General features: G+C 36.5%; 1 protein-coding gene across 1 annotated transcript; it reads left to right on the top strand.

Moving 5' to 3' along the window:
- On the top strand, positions 1–21,894 carry fng (Fringe glycosyltransferase). Its single transcript, XM_069509436.1, is given in 9 exon segments — positions 1–140; positions 142–447; positions 8,375–8,423; positions 8,812–8,914; positions 17,778–17,925; positions 18,275–18,360; positions 18,868–18,938; positions 20,653–20,830; positions 21,047–21,894. Coding segments are annotated over 9 exon segments (1,041 nt in total). The 5' UTR covers positions 1–95; the 3' UTR covers positions 21,102–21,894.
- Positions 21,895–23,271: the final 1,377 nt, after the last annotated feature.

Here is a 23,271-nt window from a genome sequence, read left to right as displayed (position 1 = left end):
ATTTTTATTTAGTTTGTAACCGTTCTTCATCGTGGAAGCACTACGGCTTAGAGGACTTTGTAAATCTTTAGTGTTTCGATAATAAAGTGCAACAGATGAGTGACAAGGTGCAAAGACTTAGCCAAGATCATCAGCGCTGTGGCGCCAGCCGGCTGTGGCATGGGTGGGCGTAGGATAATCAAAACTGCGGCCCTATTGATAACTTTGGGATACTGCAGTTTGCTTGTTTATCAAGGCGGAGTGAATTACAATTTCCAAGAAAGTCGGCCAGTGCAAGTGGCCGATTTACCTATAGAGCCTGTGACAAAAACCAGTATTTTGGACAGTGGTCAGAGTAAAAACATTACATTGGATGACATTTTTATAAGTGTAAAGACAACTAAGTTTTATCAACATACAAGACTGCCTATTATTCTGAAGACATGGTTTCAATTGGCAAAAGGACAGGTAAGCTAAACAAACTTACACGTACTTCTAGTTTGTTTTGAAATCAAGACCTACGGGTACAGGATTGCATTATTAGCAAAATACAAAAGAAGTTGTAGGCACGTTCATAAAGTTAAGATTTAACATTTGGCGTCAACTTAGGTAGGTACAGATCTAGGTACTTGAATAAGATTTAAGGATGAATACGTTCAACAGATAATACATTCGTGACTAAAACATTCACTATCTCCATTGAAACTATTCTGTACCAAGCACCTACTTAATTTTTTCGGTAGGTATGTAGGTACCTACACAAAATTAAAAACAGCAACTAGTTACATAAGCAAATTCAACGGAATAATAGGTATTATGTATGTTTGTTATGCTAAGATTATCTTTAAAGTACACCTACGTCTTCGCTAATCCTAACCACAGCTAGTTTGAAAGGAACCCGATAAATCCGCAAAGATATTCAGATTATCTTCAAATAGGCCCACAATAGGCCTGAAGTCTTCACTAATCAGAAGCAACCACAAGAACTGTTCGTACCTAGTTATAAAGTTTGAATGGAACCCGATAAATCTGCAAAGATATTCAGATTATCTTAAAATAGGCCCACAATAGACCTGAAATCTTTCCTAATCAGAAGGAACCACAAGAACTGTTTGAAGTTATATGTATAGTTTGAAAGGAACCTGATAAATCCGCAAAGATATTCAGAGATTTAAGGGTCAGCAGCTTTAATTTTGTTCTTAGCACGTCTTCATTTTCTTATCTTTTATCGTTTTGCCTACTTAACTTGTCTCCATCGTCCTAAAAAAAGCTCGTCCCATTCGAGACAACATCTGCCAAAACATGTTTTTGGTAAAACCTGATCATAACCTGATATCCAAATTATTTGTCAGACACTTGATAACAAAACTTGTCTTATTTGATCTGTTTTGCTGTTAGGGGTTTCAACTAGTTTCAACTTTCAAACGCTAAGCAAATACCTAGTACCTATTGTGTGGGTTTTTCAAAAATATTAGGGACCTAGTTGTGTAGGTATTAGTACTACTTTGCTGACTTGAGCAAGATGTGTGTTAAGTACCTATCTACTTTAAGAAAATTTAATGGCTTCCAGATCTGCCCATTTATTTTTAATTTCTAAATCTAAATCTAAATCAGCCTGTGCTGTCCCACGTCTGGGCAAAGGCCTCCCTCCGATCCTTCCACAATTTTCTATTTCGTGCCTCTTCAGGCCACGTAACTGTAAATTTATCTAATTCATCACGCCAACGTCGCCTCGGCCGACCACGCTGGCGTTGATGATTCTGGGGCGTCCAAAAAGAAGCAGATTTTGCCCATAACTCATCTGGCATACGGCACACGAAATGACCTGCCCAGTCCCATTTGAGTAAAGCGGCTGCAAGGCCAACGTCAGCTACTCGCGTTTTGGAACGTATAACAGAATTCCTTACGCGATCTGCTAGTTTTATACCTAGTATGCTGCGTTCCATGGCTCTTTGGCAAACCTTGAGCTTGGACTTTTGAGAGTTTGTCAGGGACCAAGTCTGAGCACCGAGTTGGCAGAATGCACATGTCCATGAGCTTTCGCTTAAGATGTAATGGAAAGTTGCCTCTAAACAGTTCTTTCAATGACCAAAAGCTTCTCCAGGCATTTTCGATGCGCCTTGTGATTTCTTTATCTTGGCGAGCCTGAAAAGAAACTATTTGGCCAAGGTAAATATATTCCTGGACATATTCAATTCTGTCCCCTCTCACTTCTATCCTCCGCTTGGTGCTATTTGTCATAAGCTTGGTTTTTGACATGTTCATATTCAGCCCAACCTCAAGGCTTACCGAGTTTAGATCATCCAGCATCTGTTCCAGTTCCGCCGCCGATGATGAAAATAGGATAATATCATCAGCGAAACGGAGGTTTGTTAGCCTACGCCCACCGATTTCAACGCCCCTTTCCATCCACCCTGCAGCTAATTTCTTAAATACTTCTTCTAGTACGCATGTAAATAATTTTGGAGATAAAGGATCATCCTGTTTAATGCCCTTTTCAATATTGAATGATGGGCCGAGGTTTTCTATTTTCAATGCTGCAGTACTATTATAATTTTTAATTTAAAAGGGGTAAATCAACAGTAAGGTAGTAAGTAGGTATGTTCATGTTTGCGCAATTTCCAAACTAAGAATCTCTTCCATTTTCCGTTTACAGTATGGGAAAATAGCTGTATTTTTTGTTGTGTTTTTTTTGCCTAGCCTACGTCTTTATTATCTTTATTGAGGGTTTTTAGACCTAAGAATTTTTATAAGTGAGAATTTTTCTTACGTATTTACCTACCTATACTTACCATAGTTTGCTAAAGAATTGCTGATCTGCATTGGCGGTTATAAATAGTTAGGCTGGATTGTAAATTACTAAAATAATAAATGCTGATCCCTTGTGCAAACAAGTTGTTCATTGTACACGCTTCATGGGTATAATATGTATTCCAACTAGAATATGTACATAATCACCATTATCTCGACCTATCGGCATCCCATTACTGGGCACGGATCTCCAGTCTCCTCATGAGAAGTGTCTAGGACTTAAAAATTGACAGAGATCTCTTTAAGCTATCTGCCCTGATAAGAGGCTTAATGATGCTTCATGTCTTGCTTTCATGTAATTCAACGATGAACTGATGATGTAGACGAGCGCTTCACACAACCGAAACAAACATCGTTATAACAGATAGGTACCTAACTGTTCTGAGACTGCATTAATTTCACTGTTGGAGACTGACTCGTTAATCGTATCTCATTTCCCGAATACAAATACAAACCCAATTGTAGGTATATTTTTATCTTTATTTAAAGAGACCAACAACTGTGCCCGTATTTATTCACGTTTATCCCTTTATCGTTCATGAAAATTTATGTCTCTATCTTTGAAATTTGACACAACTACTTTTATTTCATTAACTTTTAATTCAATTTCTGGTGTTCCTATAAAGATTTTGTCATGTTGGTGGTTGCATGTTGTTAAAATGCTAAATGCCAACTAAACTGATGCTAACATTGCTGTAACTAAGTAAGTAGGTACAAACAAATTGTCTTTCTCATGCACGAAATTAACCCATTGCCCTAAAAATTTTATCAAAATATATATATTAATATATAATATATAATAGTAATTTTGCGAGAAAAGTGACCTGTTATGCGAAATCGTTTAAAATGCATTTCCTAAGATTATTGACTTTCCTCTACAAAATCAATCAACAAAATAATAACGTCAGTAGCTATGTACCTACATATAAAAGGAAAAGCCGACTGACTGACTGACTGAGTGATTTATCAACGCACAGCTCAAACTAAACTACAGGACGGATTGGGCTGAAATTTGGCATGCTGATAAGTGATAACTATTATGACGTCTACTAAGAAAGGATTTTTGAAAATTCAATCTATAAAGGGGTAAAATAGAGGTTTGAAATTATTATAAATGCGATTTATCGATACCTAAGATCCTTTGGATTTCTAGGGACGGACATGAAATACCTACTTGTCTCGGAATATCAAAGATTTGCTACGAAATTTAAAAGAAGACCTAAATCCATGTGGAGGAAATCGCGGGTATATACTTTATAATTCGAAAATTGCTGGTACAATAGAGAGCACTGTGCTGACTGCCGAGGTCAAACATGAACCGCTCGTTTAGCTAGTTTCCTGAATCTGGAGCGAGCATAATCGACCGTTAATCCCGCCGAAGGACCAACATTAAATAAAGGCCTGGACAGATACAAAGCTTGATCGCAGCGACGCGGCGCGACAGTATCACAGCGGAATATCGCCCATAACTAACGAGTTTACAATAATTGTAATAACTACATACCTACCTACTTTCTTATACTTTATAATAAAATGAACTGCATAATGCATGTCACGGGACGGGACTATAAATATAATTAATTTACCTAACATAATGTATTTTATTAGTGATTAAGTTTTGATATTGTTGATTTGTTTATGAGGGGCGACATGATCGCAAAGTGATAAAGCTCCGACTAAAAATAAAGATTTAGAAAAAAACCGGCCAAGTGCGAGTCAGGCTCGCGCAATGAGGGTTCCGTACTACAGTCGTATTTTTTCGACATTTTGCACGATAATTCAAAAAGTATGCTGCATAAAATCTGTTTTAGAATGTACAGGTGGAGACCTTTCATATGATACCCCACTTGATATAGTTATCTCACTTCAAAAGTTGCTAATTATTAGTTCATGACCACAATTTAGTTTTTTTGTGTGATCTAACCCTAAATTCACGGTTTTCAGATTTTTCCCCAAATGTCAGCTATAAAATGTACCTACCTGCCAAATTTCATGATTCTAGGTCAACGGGAAGTACCCTGTAGGTTTCTTGACAGACAGACAGACAGACAGACAACAAAATGATCCTATAAGGGTTCCGTTTTTCCGGTTCCGGGGAACTCTAAAAACTTTCTCACGTCATCTATCAATAAAATCTGATTGGTCTGCTGAACACAATGATATATCTGCTCAACTCCCTAAACAAGCAAATGTAGCAGCAGCGCGGCCTCTACTTGAGCTTTACTTTGTAAATATACCTACCTTCTTACAGTTCCTTGTAGGTATCAATTTTTAGAGCCGTCTTGGACTTTTTACATTCTGCTATTACAGTTTTGCGCATTGTACGCGGCCATAAGTGATCGATCATGAACATCGATCTTTAGGAGGAGATTGCAGATTTGTAGTGCACTGTCTCGGTCGTTGAGACCGACAAAACTTCATATGGGTATGAGTGACAGAGACAACGCTCTACAAAGATGAAATGTTATTCTAAAGGCCGATGTTCGACACTTTCGGCCGCGTACTGTACCTTTCTATCCAGGCCTTTAATCCGGTCGAAGGACCAACATAAATAACTATTGTACATCAAAGGCCCTGCGCTTGCGCAGCGCGTGGCACGAAGGCGCGCGCCGGCCACGTGACCGGATTGTTGCCTTGATTTCCCCTTTTTGTATCAAAAGCTCTCGGTTCGGTTTATCGGTTTTGATTTATGTACAGCTTACTGAATAGAATGTTTATTCATTGTATAAGTTTCAAAGATTTTTGTCTCTAATTTTTCTCTTTCATGATTCTGTTTGATTGGGAATAATTAATTCATTTCCCCATTTCATATTTTATTCTTAATTTTTTTTCATGTGTTACACGTCACACGTGCGCATCTATACAATTTAGATCTACGAATAATATAAAGAGGTATAAATTGTAAGTGTGGGTGAAAGAGGTAGGTAATCTCCGAAGCCACTCATAAGATTTCAAAAATACTTTTACTGAAAGATAGCTACAATATTCTAAAATCGTGAAATTCAGTTCGAACTTATCAAATCAACAATAAATATTATTATAGATAGGATAGAAATAATATTACGAAAATGAGAAAGAAACATTTTCATATTCATCAGTTTTTAAAAGAATATTAGCCATGTTAAATGACTAATATTCCCCTTTCCCCTCCAACTAAGCGTAAAGCTTGTGCTAGGAGTAGGAACGACAATAGTGCAACGGGCGGGGTTTGAACCGTCGACCTTTCGGTTTTCAGTCCACTCCTTTACCTGTTGAGCTATTGAGGCTCAAGCTGCCTGTTATGTATTCTGAGCTTACACATTCCCAATGGCAACAGTATCATGTACTATCATGATACTATTGCCATCGTTAATGTGGCTCGTTAACAAAATTCGTCGGACTATCGTATCTCCTTAGTCCTATCTGGAGTCTTATCACTATAACCTCTCAAGTTCCAAGAAGTCGATGGCTTTGTTCACACATTCTTCTTGTGCAATCCGAAACCATGTTTGCTTTAACCAACGTAATCAGATATAGTATGCGACCGGTCGAGATCGCAATCGGAGGAAGAGGCGGGGGTCGCCCCGCACAGCCCCAGCGCTAACTCGATGCGGGATAGCGCGGGTGACATGCGGGGCACCACCACCCCGATTTTCATCGACCTCGACCTGTCGCGTACTGTAGGTACCTTAGTAGGTACTAATTAGCGTTTTCGACCAGATCCTTTTCTATCAGTAAATAGATATTTTTCCACTAGACACGACCAATGAATTCTATGGACACGATCGACAGACAACGAAGTGATCCTACATGGGTTCCTTTTTTCCTTTTGAGGTACGGAACCCTAAAAATGCGATTATTATCGCTTACATACTCAATGTGGACGTAGTTTCACCGACTTCAACGCGTCAAGTCCATAAATCTTCAATATATCACGAAAGCTGTGTTAGTTATTCGTTGACAGATCTCTTTCCGGCCTATCCCAGTTTTTTTTTTTCATAATCACAGTTTTTTTCTCATCTTTCTTATCTGGTTCTGGTGTTTTGTTTTCGAATTATGAACTTTGAACTTTGATTTTGCTAATCAAAGTCTTAATACAAGCTAAATTTTTCGTTTTAGACTAAGATCAAAAACACGACTATAATGCGTAAAAAATTACTCCTCACGCGCCATTTTAACTCTATGGATCAACTGTCATATCAAAAGTACGGTTTACCTTTAAAATAAGGACTGAAATCGTATCCAAAAGTTAAAATGGCACGTGAGGAGTCATTTTTTACGTACTTTAGGTAGGCTATTTGCTAAACTCAAAATCCTTCGCGTAATCGAGTAGTTAGAGCGGTTTAAACGTAACTAAACTTGAGCAACTAAATATTATAAGCATTTGTTGTTATCGAAATAATAATAATAGGGTATGATCTTTTGTGGTAAAAGTTATGGTTTGAAAGTTATGAATATAAGCTTTATCATGAACAAACTTTGGAACCCTATCGATGTAAATTGAGTTTCCGTATCTAATTGCGGATAAGTTACAAACCGCCCAAGTATTCGTGGTTTAAAACCAAGTACATAAGTACAAGTAGGTATAAATGCAATAGGTATATTTTGTACCTGGTATGTACTAAGTATTGTACAGTGTACTTTTTTAAAAATCTTTTATTATATTTTATGACGTAGTAGCATTTTATTAGATGTCGTAGGGATACTATAGGCATCTTTTAGGCAAGCGTGCTTCAAATTAGGCCTCGTTATTGTCTTTTAAGTTTTAAGCATGATTGTCGACAAGCGCGGCAGCCTATTCACGTTCTGAATTATTAGCATACCTAATCAATCTGATCATAATATTACCTATTATTCAATCGTAAAAACAATTATTGCAATTATAATTGTATTCCTGGCATGTCGTGGATTTCCTGCGAACAACACACCTGCGACTATCAATAATTAATATTGTAAGGCTTTACGTTTTATTAAACACGACTGGCTCTAAGCAATAAAGTTATGACGGGCTATAAATAGAAACCACAATAAGTACTTACTTAAGTAACTAAAATTAACATTTTATTATTGTACTGATGCTCATGACTTCTTCAGCGTGGATTTTGATATTTAAAAATATTGTGGCAACTTTTTGATTTCCCAGGATAAAAAAATAGCTTATAGTAACTTTCCACGTGCCAACTATAGTTAAACACCTGGAAAGTGACGTAAGCTAGCGTCTTGGCAAAACATAGTGGCAAAATTTTAAAAAACGAATGGCACAAGGGCACAATAGTTATTTGTATTTAATTTTTTTTATTTCAGAGCACGAATTTTATACGCCACTAGCTTATTGTCGCGACTTCGTCCGCGTGGATCAGACAAATTTCAAATCCAAATTTTACCCCCTTAGGGGTTGAATTTTCAAAAATCCTTTCTTAGCAGATGTCTACGTCATAATAGCTATCTGCATGCCAAACAGCGCGATCCGTCAAGTAGTTTGAGCTGTGCGTTGATAGATCAGTCAGTCAGCTTTTCATTTTATATATTTAGATGTAATATAAACGTAAGATGTCTATGGTAGAATGTCATAGCTTCGAAACTTATGTTGTTTCTTTTGTTCCAGACGTGGTTCTTCACAGACACAGACAACGCGCGACACCAAAACCAAACGAGTAAGTATTTTTAAGTTACCTTGCACATTTTACAACTCGACTCCACTCCACAATTTTTAGGGTTCCGTACCTCAAAAGGAAAAACGGAACCCTTTAAAATCACTTTGTTTTTTTTTCACACTGTACCTAATAAAGAGGTTATTGGCAGAGAATGTCATACGTAGAAATTGCTTTTCTAAAAACTTCCCCGCACTCGTGCTATAATATCGGAAAATGGATGTCACGTTTCTTCATATTATGCGCGGTGCCATCAAAGTTTGAAATTTTCAAATCTCATTTCAGTGCAGCAATTGAGTTCATTGCTACAAAACACTTTGACGGTTACACAGTCGAAAAGCAACTCAATGCTGACGTATTAAGGTTTTAAGTTGCACTTCTTTGTCGGCAGACGGTCACATGGTAAACACGAACTGCTCGGCGTCACACCAGCGAAAACACCTCTGTTGCAAAATGTCCGTGGAGTACGATCATTTTCTGGAGAGCGGTAAAAAGTAAGTTAAGTTGTTGTAATAAATAAGCTTTACGGACTTTGAGAGCAGTTTTACACGATTCTGCAGGAGTTTTAATATAAATTTTAAACAAAACTGGGGAGCTGTTCACTTATCACATACAAGACAATCTATGTACCTACCTAATGACGAACTCTATAGCCATAAGCCTAATTTACACGCATTAAGTTGTTAAATAGTTAACTAAATTTTAAGTGACATAATGCATGTAAGCAGTGAATTTAGTAATAAGTTTCTAGTTAAAATTTAGTATGCAAGTAAACAAGTAGAGTAGAATTTAGTCTACTTTTCGGTTAAGTAGCCCACGCGCTCCTCACCCTGAGCAACCCTCACCGATGACTACAGCACGTTTGGACAGGTCACAGGTCCAATTAGGTGAAGCTATGTACGTGTTATGTTAAACTGCACAAAATATATTACTCTCCTAGTCTCCTTGCAAGCATATTAATTATTAATATATCATTTATTTAACTATTTCTTTTTGTCTCTTTATTATCACTGCAAGGTGTTAACTTATTAATCATAATATTATGTTAAAAACTGGCTCATAACATCCTATAGCTTAAACCCTGAGTCTAGAAATATTATGAGATTTTGCAATGTTTTTCTATTAACGTAGACCCTACCCTCGATTTTCTGAACTAAGTGAAGCCGGGGTGGTTAGCTAGTAAATATATATTTTGTAGAAACATAGTATCATAATTTGTATAACCACAGACTAACATAATCCCCAATTATAAATTATATTCGGGCGTATAAAAATTCCCACTAATTGCCCACTAATTATAATGCAATTAAAGCTATACAACTGTACAATACAGATACTATGTCACAAGAAGATGTGTGTAATTAATCATACTATAATTATATAAGGTAGGTATAATATATTAGAAATAATAGGTAGGTTATCGTCATCGATTAACAAAGGCCAGTTCATTAATTACGTGGTACCTATAATAGACGTGATCGAATACCTAATCAATCACAAGTAGGTAGTAGGTACCGAAATGTTTCTTAGCAAAATATTAAATGTGCTTATTTCATTGTTCCATTTATTTGCTCAGACTTATGAATAGGTACACAGACCGAATACAACAAATATTTGATTGGAGTATTTATCCAGAACACGGGTTATATCGTAAACTGATATAGGTATAACACGCGACAGTTCGAGATGTCAATCCGCGGCGTGGGGACGCCCCGCAAACCCGCACAGCCCTCAGGATAGCGTGGGTGACGTGCGGGTGTGCGGGGCGTGCCCCCAGCTCATAGCCCTTACTGACATTAATCATTTTGATGATGATTCACATAATACGAGCCTAAGTACATATTATTTAAATTGATGCAAACAAGTTATCTAGAAATTGTTTAAAACTAACAAGTTTATTAGATTTTAAATATTTTAGTATCGCCAATAATCAAGATACCTTTGTGTATGAAGAAATGAAGATGCAATACGAAAAGGAGAACTGTTTAGGTTCCTACAAAATATATTATGTAGGTAGCTACTTTCAAATGTAAAACTATGCTGACAGATAATATGGCTTTAGCCTTAGAAATAAAATGTGTACATAAATAAATGACTAAATACCAAAACGTCCAGGTGATACCTACTCGAGAGTCGGCATTTCAGAAATAATATTTAAACCTAATTTTGAAGACCAAAGCAAACACGGTAATTTATATTCCGCGGCCAAGTTTACTTACGCAGCGCGAGTTGAGAGCGTTTTTGTTTTTACTAAAAACAAGATGCTCTCAACTTCTGTTTTTAGAAGCTTGTCTGGATCAACGAACATGAGCCATTGTTTGACAACTTAAATGAGCCATATCGGGGACAAGATGGTTCCAAGTATTTCTCTCTTGATAACAGGTCTTGTTGACCATGATCACACCTGTTGCTAAGTAAGTAATGAGTCAAGATCTTGATCAATATAACTTGACTGTTTAGCGATTTATTTTCCATTCAACCCTATGTCTTGCTTTTGCTTTCTGATTTTATGTTTTTATCTGCCGTTTATTATTTTCTTATCCTACAATTATTATTTTTGTCAGAAAATATAAAGTAGGTTCAACCCTTAAAAGCCTAAAATAATCTAAATATATAAAAGGAAAAGGTGACTGACTGTCTGACTGACTAACTGACTGATCTATCGATGCACAGCTCAAACTACTGGACGGATCAGGCTAAAATTTGGTAGGCAGATAAGCTATTACGACGTAGGCATCCGCTAAGAAAGGATTTTTGAAAATTCAACCCCTAAGAGGGTGAAATAGGGGTTCGAAGTTTGTGTAGTCCACGCGGATGAAGTCGCGAGCATAAGCTAGTAAGATATATTCCTAATGAAACTGAAAGACCCTCCAACTTCCTAGTTTATTTGACAATTAATAATGAACAATCAAGAAGCGCATTCCTAAAAATAAATGTAGAGGAATTTTGATACAACATGACATATTGAAATTTTAGCGCAGACATGAAAAGAAAAACTGCATGTCGTTATTTTCGCTCGCAGAATTCCACTATATTTTTGTCTCAGCTCTCTTAACTCTTCAGCTCTATCTTGGTTCTTGATACATTTTCTCTGCCAGTGTTCTGTAATATATAACGTATTGATTATTCCATGTGTCGTATCATAATTTAGATATAGAGACCGCGCTCACGGGATACCTTTGTTGCCGCGACTTTTTTGTCACACTTATCACGTTCGTGGCATGAAGATTTATAGAGATGTGCACACGTTACGATGCGACACCAGGGCGATTTTTTTGTCTGCTAGCAAGTATGACTTCCTGACTTCCTGTCATTCCTGACGTCATGACTTTCCTTCCACAGTATAAGGAAAGACACAGTACTCCGACGCCTTCAATCTCATAAATGACGACGTTGTACGTCTCTCTCATGAGTGCCATATAGATTCCAGAATTACTGGAGCCGTTTCGGGTCGCTTCATTAAACCTCTAGTAGGTAATAACACAATATACTTACTCTGTGCGCTTCCAGCTCACTCTCATCCGTTGAGAAAAAATGTGGTCCGGTTGTGGCGTTCGCAGTGTCAGCGACTCAATGAAGATAGTAATTTTTTCGTTCCGGGCGGCGACTAAAGTCACCCGTGTGCGCGATCCTTCAGCCTGGGATGTAATGATAGTCTGTCTAACCACTCCACGAGTCTCGCGCTATCTCTACCTACCCGCAAAACTGTACACAGCCATTGAAGTCAATGAATTCTTAACTACCGCTTAAGCTGTGTCCTCGGCTCTTTAATCTCGGCCCACCTGGTTTGAATAAACACAACATGTGCTAATGGTTTTTGGAGAGCAAGTCCAATATTATTTTGGGCTCACAATCATTTTCACGCTTAACCCGAACTTTCTACAACTGTTTTTGTTGGACCAAGTTCGGGTGTACGCTGTGTTCCCATGCTGTATTGTTTAATTTTACTTTGGATAAACACATTAAATCTGTTTTATTCTTTACACCATGTTTATACTAGCACTAGCTAACATGCTCTGGATTCGTTTGTGTGGGATTTTTGAATCTCGCCGAAAGAGTAGAATTTCCAAAAATTCTGCAACGTCTTTTCATGTTTGACCGAAAGCGCAATATGTCACCGGAAGATAACAAGAACTGCAAGTTTATAAATTTCCTAAGACATTTATAAACCTTCTTAGTTTTATAAATTTATAATCTTGCGGTTCTTGTTATCTTCCGGCGACATATACAATAATTCATGGATGCCTATAACTTGAAAAATAACGGAATTTTCAAATTTTCAACCCCTATTTGCCCTCCTTAGGAGTGGAGTCTCCAAAATCCTTAGTGAGTACTATCTAAGTACCTACTTACGTTATGAAAGAAAACTGCTTACTGTGGCCAAGTTTCTAATCCCAGCGGCTTAGGCTGTGTGTTGAAATCAATCAGTCAGTCAGTCAAGTTTTTCTTATCGTGTAGGCATAGATTTGTAGACTGGTATCGCAGCGGTATGAATTATATTTTAAACTCGTTCAATGTAGGCCTATAGATAACCGTTAATATATCTCGTATCTCCCGTTAAAAGTCAAGAGTTAAGAGTCAAGACACATTCCGGGAGAGATGCGATGTGGTGGTTTCACTAAAATAATGCAAAATGAACTGAATTTGATCTTCATACGTAATAACCCTCTTCAAAATTTCTGTAAGTACAAGTTACTCGTACCTATTATCTTTATTCGTATTGAGTGCCGCAATATACCTACCTTGAGTCTTACAATCTATCACTGCTAAGCAAAACTTAAATTATTGTTTTAAACTCTTTAAAGAACATTTAAAAATAGAACTACATAGGGAACTTAGTACCAAGAATTATTAAATCATAAAATATATTTTATTACATAACATTATAATTTACTTTATTATAATTCTTATTTTATAACATTATGTTTCCTGCAATTTAAATCTATAGGATATCGTAAAAATTGTATTTTACAGTCAGCAACACTTTACACAGTTGAAGGAATCAAAACAATAACGCTAAAACCGATCTTTAAATTAATTGCCAATTTGCCATTTCAAATTAAACGCTTTAAAGCGAACATAATAAAATTACAGTTTATTGCACACGAGCCAACGTAATATGGACCATGAAGTTGTTGACTTAAAGTGCATATTCACATTTTTAAACAAAATATAATGTAGATCTTTACCAACTGAAGTTGTACATTGTAACTTTGAACGCATTATTTATGCCCAGTAATTTCATATTGTAGGAATTGTATATTGTCTGTAAATTGAAAAAGTTTTTAAAAATACATTTTCCATTTCATTTGATTTATTTTAATTACACGCACGGAAGGAAAACCGCAATGGATGTCGATAGTAAAATATTTATAGCATAAAATGTGCGAAACGTCCATACCTATTGATAAATATCAGATTTATCAGTTTGTACCTTCCTATATTTATATACTGGTAATAAATGCGAAAGTTTGTTTGTTGGTTTGTCCTTCAATCACGCCGTAACAGAGCAATGTATCAATTTAATTTTTTGCTTGGATAGAGTTAAAGACCTGAATAGTGGTATAGGTTACCTACTTATGTCCCGAAAAATAAAAGCGGGTCAGCTAGTAGGTAATCTATAGGTACTTATACTTATATACATATAATTATATATTATATAATATTATAAAGTAGTAAGGTTTGTAAGTTTGTTTGTAGGGGGTAATCTCTGGAACTACTGAACCGATTTTGAAAATTCTTTCACCAGTAGAAAGCTTCATTTATTCCTGAGTGACATAGGCTATATTTTATTTTCCAATGGCGGTATGGCTAGGTATGGTACAAGCATATGTGTAAATATAGCAGCTAGAAACATAAGATTAGAGATCCTTGTTACTTTTTTGCAAAGAGGGTTGACGGTAGTGTCATCCCCTAAGTGTAAAGTAACTTCCGTTGCTTTATTATACTTGTCCACTCCACTCGCTACCTGTCACATGCAGCAAACCCCTATGCTTCTGTAAATGCTTTTTATTGTGCACCTAGGTCGTCTCCACCCACCCCTTACAGCGATCCCTCACCTCACTGATATGAGAATAGTACGCAAACCTCACTTTATTTTTATTTTCACGCCTTAAGCTAATAAATATTATTTTTAACTTATCATTACTTAAACATTTAATACTTTAAAACTATATAAGCACCTAGCACAGACCACCACCTATAGACGCTTAATAGCCGGACAGCCCCGATCGCCAAGTTTCTTAGCATAAAAGTCGGCCCACGCCCGTTCGGTACCCTCATTCAGCACATTGTCTTGATTACGTGACTTTTGAGTCCACCAAACACAACAAAGCATTCACCCCTGTCCCCCGCCAACAATTTACGATTTTGTTTTCATGCAAAACCTTGTAAATGCGTACTCTTGAGGTTGAATTCTCTGTGGCACCTAGTTAAACGACGCATAAAATAATAACGAGTTTGTTAAATAAACTCACTCCGTACGTCCATGAAATGAACATTAGCGGTAGGTCAAAGAGAACGACACTACCACATGACCACATTCTTATAGTTTTTGTTACACTTTATAGTTTAAAGCCTCGCTTACCATACCTCTGAACTTGGTAGGATTGTTCCGATTTTACTTTGAACTAGATGGTGCCTGCAACTTCTGCGTGGATTTTCAGTTTTTTAAAAATCCCGTGGGAACTGTTTGATTTTCCCGGATAAAAAGTAGCATATGTCCTTCCCCGGGATGTAAGTTATCTCTGCAATGTAAAAATTTTTCTTTAATTATCAGATTTATTTATTTTTTCCAAGCTCATTCATTTATTTATTTAAGAATAAAAAAAACAGGATAAACTTAAAGACAAAGGGTGTCCTTATGTTACTAAATTAATTCTAATTGTTTTAGTCATAATATTGAATCAGTAATAATAATAATATTATAGGGCATTTAGTGTGCACTTCTATTTCCTTAGTCCGGGCTAGTACCTACTGAAATTTTCTCGACAGAAAATCACAATAGGTACAGGTACTTGATTATTTTTGACCCAACCCGGGAATCGAACCCAGGAGTTCGTCGACCGCAGTCGAACACACTAACTGACTACTAAACCAACGATGCAGTTGAATCAATTAGAACCCTTAGAACCCTTATTATAAATGCGAAAGTGTGTTTGTTTGTTCTTCAATCACGTCGCAACGGTGCAACGGATTGACGTGATTTTTTGCATGGGTATAGACTATAAATAAAGACCTGGAGAGTGACATAGGCTTCTTTTTATACCGGAAAATCAAAGAGTGCCCACGGGATTTTTAATAAACCTTTTTTTATTTATTTATTCATTATAGGTATACGCTGGGCCACAATCACACCTGATGGGAAGTGATGATGTGGCCTAAGATGGGACGCGTTTACCTAGAAGATGCCTATTCACTCTTGTTTTAAAGATACCCGGGTTGTAATTGGTAGGAAACACATATCGCGGAAGAGTATTATTAGCCAAACCTAATTCCACGCAAACGAAGTTGCGGGCATCAGCTAGTAAGTAATAAGTATCAGAACAGCCTAAACATTAACTTACTTTTCTGCTTTTCATGTCCTGTTTTTATTATTTTAATTTACAGTAAACCTATTAACGGGGTAGCCGATGTGGGGAAGATATTTGGAACTAGCACCGCGTTGGAACTCGTAAACATTAATCCCGTTCAGGATATTTACGACCACTGTCTACATTACCTACCTGCTTTGTTATAAAGCTCATGCTCCGTTTAATGTACCTACTTCCTAGTTCCTACTCGTATCCATGTGTTATATTATAATCCATCTAACGTTTGATCTGATATGGTAAGCAGTCAGCACTTCTGTGTAGTAATTACCTACATACTTTTGAACACTTACATTTTATTAATAGTCAATTTATTAATTGAGCTAATTTTATACTTTAGAAAACTTTATGAATATACATAATATGTGTAAGCCGGAGAAAATCACGTCATTTGTCGGAATATACCCGATTAGTTGGAGTTTCAGACCCATTTTATTAATAGACAATTTTTTAATTAGCCCTACTAATTATGTTTTTCGCTGAGTAGGTATTAATGAAACTAATGTATTTACTGTATTTTGTTCTATCAAAATAGATTTGTTGAACCTAATGTCAATATCAGAACATAAACAGTAGATTTCTTGGAAGACTGCTACTAAACCAAAGCATAATCTCAGTTCACTGTAAAGAAAGACGATCCATGTTATGACTTGCATCGGTGGCCATTTGTCGTAAGCTCTATCTTGCAATAATATTATGTGGTCTCAAATTGCATGCTCTTAGCAGCTGTTATTTGAGCTCAGCGTAATATCTGGAAATTATACTGCACGACTAAAGCACCATCCAAACCTGCGCCACCAATACGAAGCGGGACGTCAGCCGCGCGGCGATTGCCTCCCACGATATTTAATGGTGCTATGCACAGTGCACCTACGCGACTACAACCGGATTCGCCCGCGTCTGCAGAGTGGCACGCACGCGCTTCATAATTGAGATTCGCAATTCGCAGAGATTCGCGTCCCGTATCCCGCATTCATGATGCGAAGGTGTGGCTGTAGCTTTATTATAATCGGTACGAAGACCAAGTTCTCGCAAATAGTTCATTGAAGACATTTTTTACTTCGTATATGTGTGTGTACAATCATGTAATTTTCTTGATTAAAACAGCGTCGAGCTTGGCAGCTGTTGGTTACATTTTATTTTGTTTTTGTCCACAATATTAGCATTTAAGATGACTGCGGGCTATTTATATTCATCTTTATTAATACTATATTTTCATTTGTCTCTACAAAGATGTTAGGTTAATAAAAAACTAGACAAATGAACTGATAAATTGTGGCTAATTCTGCTCTGAACTAAACTAAATTGACAGCGATTGAAAACCGGAAGCGTTATGAAAAACATAGAAATATATTATTTACCTACTTCCATCAATTTAGTTAAGTTTAGAAATTGTGTACAACGAAATTAGGCTCATGGGTTCCTACTGATTTTGATGGCAACAAAATTTTAAAGTATTCGCATCTTTTTTTAAAAGTACTTGCATACAAACTTATTTTAATTTAAAACTGTGAAACTTCGTGAATTTAGGCTCCAGTCTCGAGCAGTGCTTAGATTTGTAGAGTAACACTAGTCTTTCAATTAAAATTCATTTTCCATCCTTTTTTAGCAATATTAAAAAGAAAAAGATGCCTAGATAAGTTTAAAGAAAAACATCAGAATCGATGCCGTCTATGTAAAAACAAACTGGATAAACTTGATTGGGACTTAAGTTAAGAGATAGTATGGAAATTCTTGTTTAAATTAATGTTTGAATTTTGTTCATCAGGTGGTTCTGTCACTTTGACGACGACAACTACGTGAACGTCCCACGACTGGTCGCCATGTTACAGAAGTATAACCATCAAGAAGACTGGTATCTTGGAAAAACTTCTGTTAACAAACCTGTAAATATATTTAAGAAGCCTACCAATAAGGTAAGTCATTATTCACTAAAAATCATCCCATGTCACATTTACTTCTATGTGCAAATATACTTTAGTTTTCTTTAGCGCAGAAACCTTTTCGGAGATTTGCCCGGCGCTTAAGATCTTCTGGAGTTAAGTTTTACACTTTCACACACTTTCAGTGTCAGTTCGCCGTAAGAAGGTCGGATAGACCGCGAACAGTGCGCCTCTTAGGTATTTCAGCGAGAAGCTACTCAACAAAAATATCTTGTTTTTCATATTGACTCATATTATTATCTCATTTATTAAAATTAATCAATTTAATGAAATCTTTTGATATGCAAATTTTTCAGTCTAACCTATTTCTCTATTGTTTCAGTTATTATATACCTTTTGGTTTGCAACTGGAGGTGCTGGAATATGTATAAGCAGGAGTTTAGCTTTAAAAATGTTACCAATTGCAAGGTAAAGTATCGATAATATATTTTGTTTTACATAATAAAACCCCCAAAATTGTAATCTCGATAAGTGAAATTTTATTTACTTACTAGCTTATGCTCGCGACTTCGTCCGCGTGGACAACATAAATTTCAAATCCCTAGTTCATTCCCTTACGGGTTGAATTTTCAAAAATCCTTTCCTAGCGGGTGCCTACGTCATAATAGCTATCTGCATGCCAAATTACAGCTTGCTCCGTTTTGATCTGTGCGTTGATAGACCAGTCAGTCAGTCAGTCAGATATATATATATATATATATATATATATCTTCTATATAAAAAATAATCTTAGTAGTACCTACTGATTCTGATGGCAATCAAAATTTTACAGTAGGTATTTGCATCATTTTACCAATGTAATCAGAAAAGGACCGTCAAACTTATTTTAATTAAAAACTAAATTTATTTATTTATTTTAGAGTTAGACATCAGAGTTGACGCCAGCATGTTACTTACACGTTATTTCTTTTTCAGTGGTGGCAGATTTATCAGTATCTGTGAAAATATTCGATTCCCAGATGATGTCACTATGGGATTCATTATCGGTAAGATATTATTTATTCAAAACCAAGCGGTAGTGAGGTAGGTATTCGTACATCATCAAAACAAAATGTTAAAGTTACAAAATAAAATTTAATAACAACAATAATATTGGGTAGTTAAAATCGATTACAAAATTTGTAACAAACTGACAAGAAAACGAGTCAGACTCGTGCACAGAGGGTTCCGTACTCGGGTATTTTTTTCGACATTTTGCACGATAAATCATAAAACTATTTTATATAAAAAATAAATAAAAATCTGTTTTAGAATGTACAAAAGTAAAAGCCCTTCCATATTATGATACCACACTTGGTAAAGGTGTAGGTGGTATCTTACTTTGAAAATTGAAAATACTGATTATTTGCTCATGAACACATTTTAATTTCTTTGTGATCGGCAATGGGGTATGAGGCGGGAGGCCACCCCGTACGCCCGCACGTCATCCGCGCTCGCCCGCACCAGGATAGTGCGGGGGCTGTAGCCTGCAAGGGTGTGCGGGGCGTTCCCTCCCCGATAGAAATCTCGACCTGGCACGTACTATACGACCTTCCTTGACAGACACGATTAACGATAAAGGTTCCTTTTTCCTTTTGAGGTAGGGAACCCAAAAAAATTAAAATTAGAGTATGTAAAAATCTTTTTACAACGAAGATTATATTGTTATAAGCTTATAAATGTCTACTTTGTATGCGTTTTCATTTGCTTACCGCGGAAATTGAAATGGATATGTATTTACAATTCATCTCATGCTCTTAGGACGCTGCGCTGGGAAAATATTTTGAGGGAAACATAATCTTTTTAATCTGCCATAAAGCTCGGCGAAATAATCATAATGCAATTTGTTTCTATCAGTATTGAATATGAAACCCCCAAAATTGTAATCTCGGTCAGTGAAAATTTTTGGGATAATAAATGCCATGAAAAAAATCAATATCATCATCAACCGATAGTCGTCCGCTGCTGGACATAACATCTCTTGTCACAGTTCACACGCCTCTGTCTTGCGCCGCCTGAATCCAGCGGCTCCTAGCGAGTCGCAGGCTGCGACTCGTTCGATGTAGTCTGTCCCCTAGTTGAAGAGGTTTTCGGACGCTGCACTTTCCGGTGCGAAGTGCCTTTCTATCACCTTGTGGCCCAACTTCTATAGATTTTTCGAACTATCTTACCTGCCCATTGGCCAATTCAGCTTCGCAACTCGTTGACCTGTTGGTTACTCTGGTTCTCCTACGTATCTCCTCATTTGATCACGTAGAGAAACTCCAAGCATAGGCATCGACCACTGAGTGACTCTGAGCTTTCTTATGAGGCTAGTACCTCCTCCAAAACTCCTCAGTGTTTGAACAGTACGTGTTGCCATCCATCCATACTAATATTATAGATGCGAAAGTGTATCTGTCTGTCTGCTAGCTTTTCACGGCCCACCAGTTTAACCGATTTTAATGAAATTTGGTACCGAGTTAGCTTATATCCCAGGGAAGGACATAGGCTACTTTTTATCCCGGAAAATCAAGGAGTTCCCACGGGATTCGTAAAGGCCCATCCGTTTAAACGATTTATATGAAAAAATTTGGTACAGAGGTAGCTTGCATCTCGGAAATTGACATAGACAACTTTTTATCCTGGAAAACAAAAGAGAGATTTTTAAAAACCTAAACCCACGCGGACGAAGTTGCGGGCATCCTCTAGTATTAAATATTTATTCTATTATTGTTACAGAACATCTAATGGAGAAAAACTTGACGAGAGTGCCAGAACTACATTCCCATTTGGAGCAAATGAAGCTGTTGGATCCGGAAACTTTCCGAGACCAAATATCATTCAGTTACTCCAAGACCAACTACGGATGGAATGTTATCAATGTTCCGGGCTTCAACGTCAGATATGATCCTACGAGGTGAGACCATAGAATAAATACTAGAGTAGGTAAACCATTTTTTTTAAATTACTAGATAATGCCCGCTACTTCGTTCCCCGTAATCCAAGTTAAGGGCTATTGTGTCATATTAAGATAAATTGAATTATTTCGAGTATTAATAAATTCGAGTATTAACGTATTTTTTTACCTACATTGAATAAACGTTTTGACATTGACTTTGATTATTTGTTACAGGTTCCTTTCACTGCATTGTTTCCTCTTTCCATACTTCAAATTTTGTCCGAGGTAGTACCGCAATGAAAGTGCACAAAAGTGCTCTATGAAGATGTTTAATTTAACCACATAGTGGCGCTGATTCTGTCGCCTTTCTCTAAAATAAATTTAGAATATCTGCATCCTTTTCTTTTTAATATTGCTAGAAAAGGACGCAACAGGAATTTTACATATAAAGACTCTAAATTTTAATGCGCGCTACAAATAATAGCGTATTAAACAGTAGGATTGCGACTGGCAGCTAAAGTCCCGCGGTTTGACAGCTCTAAATTAAATTTAAAACTGTCAAAATGTGTCTGTCTTTTTCATATTACATTAGTAAGCGAAAGGAAATGCGAATACTCTAAAATTTAGGTGCGCTCAGAATCAGTACCATTAGTTTATTTTTACATTCCTATTATAACCACAGTTTAGAGATCACACACTAAGCTGTGATGTAACCTAAAGATTTGAATGTTGTGTAAGTAGGTGCAATAAATAATCTTTTTTATATTTTTTGAGTAGGTACTATATTTGAACAAATTTAAAAACTATTTTGTGATATGTGATAATTGGTTAACAATCTCTGTACAAATCAAAATTTTATAATTAAAATATTATGATAATTTACGCGATGTAGCATTTGTGTTGTATAGTTTTATGATAAATGAAAAACTTACTGTGATATTAAATTTTATTTAATTTTAAGTACTGTTTATATTATCTAGATCTACTAATAAATATTGTATTTAAAATTCTTCCAGTCAAATAGGTATGTTAATATGAAGTTGTTTGATATGTTGTTTATCAAATAAACAATTGTAATTTTATATCATCTTTCATTTTTCTAACCTACCTAACAGCGAAAAAAACCGGCCAAGTGCGAGTCAGGTTCGCACACTGAGGGTTCCGTACTACAGTCGTATTTTTTCGACATTTTGCACGATAATTCAAAAACTATGATGCATAAAAATAAATAAAACTCTTTTTTAGAATGCACAGGTACCCCTTCCATATGATACCCCACTTGATATAATTATCTTACTTCGAATATTGAAAATACTAATTATTAGTTCATGACCACAATTAATTTTTTTTTGTGTAATCTAACCCTAAATTCACGGTTTTCAGATTTTTCCCCTAAAGCCAGATATAAGACCCACGTACCTGCCAAATTTCATGATTCTAGGTCAACGGGAAGTACCCTGTAGGTTTCTTGACAGCCAGACAGACAGACAACAAAGTGATCCTATAAGGGTTCCGTTTTTCCTTTTGAGGTACGGAACCCTAAAAATTGGTTTAATATTATGCTAAACGATACACGATAGATGCCTGTCACTATCAATAGTCTAGTCAATAAATCTTTTACGTTACCATTTTGAGTGAATAAAAATATGATTGTGGAGATGAATTTCTGAAAATCATTTTTCGATTTCTTAGTGGAAATCTCGTAAAGATATTTCTTGACCTTGACTTGAGCTGAACTAAAATGAGTATGATGACAGTCAGGTAGGTGTACATTTTTAACAGTAAAGCTATGACGTTTATCTGTTGTTATCTAATAAATTATAGTCAGTTTCGTCAATATCACCAATATTATATAGGTATGGTGATAACCGTTGGCAGAGGTCAAGAAAAAAAAACAAAGCCGGCACCAATAGAATACAAATGGTATGCATTAAGTGAACCAGTCGCAAATCGCAACGAGATGTCTGGCGACAGCTCACAGCTGTTTAACATTCATGGAATGTTAGGTTAATGTCCTTACCGACGTGCCTATATTTATATAAAAACGTGATTTATATGCCAGGGCAGTATCATTGTTCGAATCTATGGGACGGTCATAATTTATACAAACACTAGTAAATCAACAGTGCAATACGACGTCAAAAAGAGGCATGCTCTCTAACTATGGGACTCATATAAACTCTGGGCGATGGGGAGAGCTGTGCTTGGAGTCTCTACGTGATCAAAATATGAGGAGATCCGTAGGAGAACCAGAGTAACCGAAATAGCTAAACGGGTTGCGAAGATGACGTACGATAGTACTATTATATATAATATATTCTGTGGCTGAAGTGGCAATGGACAGGGCCCATAGTTCGAAACGATAGAGGTTTCAAGGCGTTAGAATATCGACCTCGCAGTGGAAAGCATAGTGGTGGAAGAACCACCACTCGGTGGACATACGATAACAAATTAGTCGC

The sequence above is a fragment of the Maniola hyperantus genome, chromosome 3 (assembly GCF_902806685.2).
Source record: "Maniola hyperantus chromosome 3, iAphHyp1.2, whole genome shotgun sequence".
NCBI classification, from domain to species: domain Eukaryota; kingdom Metazoa; phylum Arthropoda; class Insecta; order Lepidoptera; family Nymphalidae; genus Maniola; species Maniola hyperantus.
The sequence above is the reverse complement of the archived record's forward strand: the minus strand, read 5'-3'. Positions and strand labels throughout refer to the sequence as shown.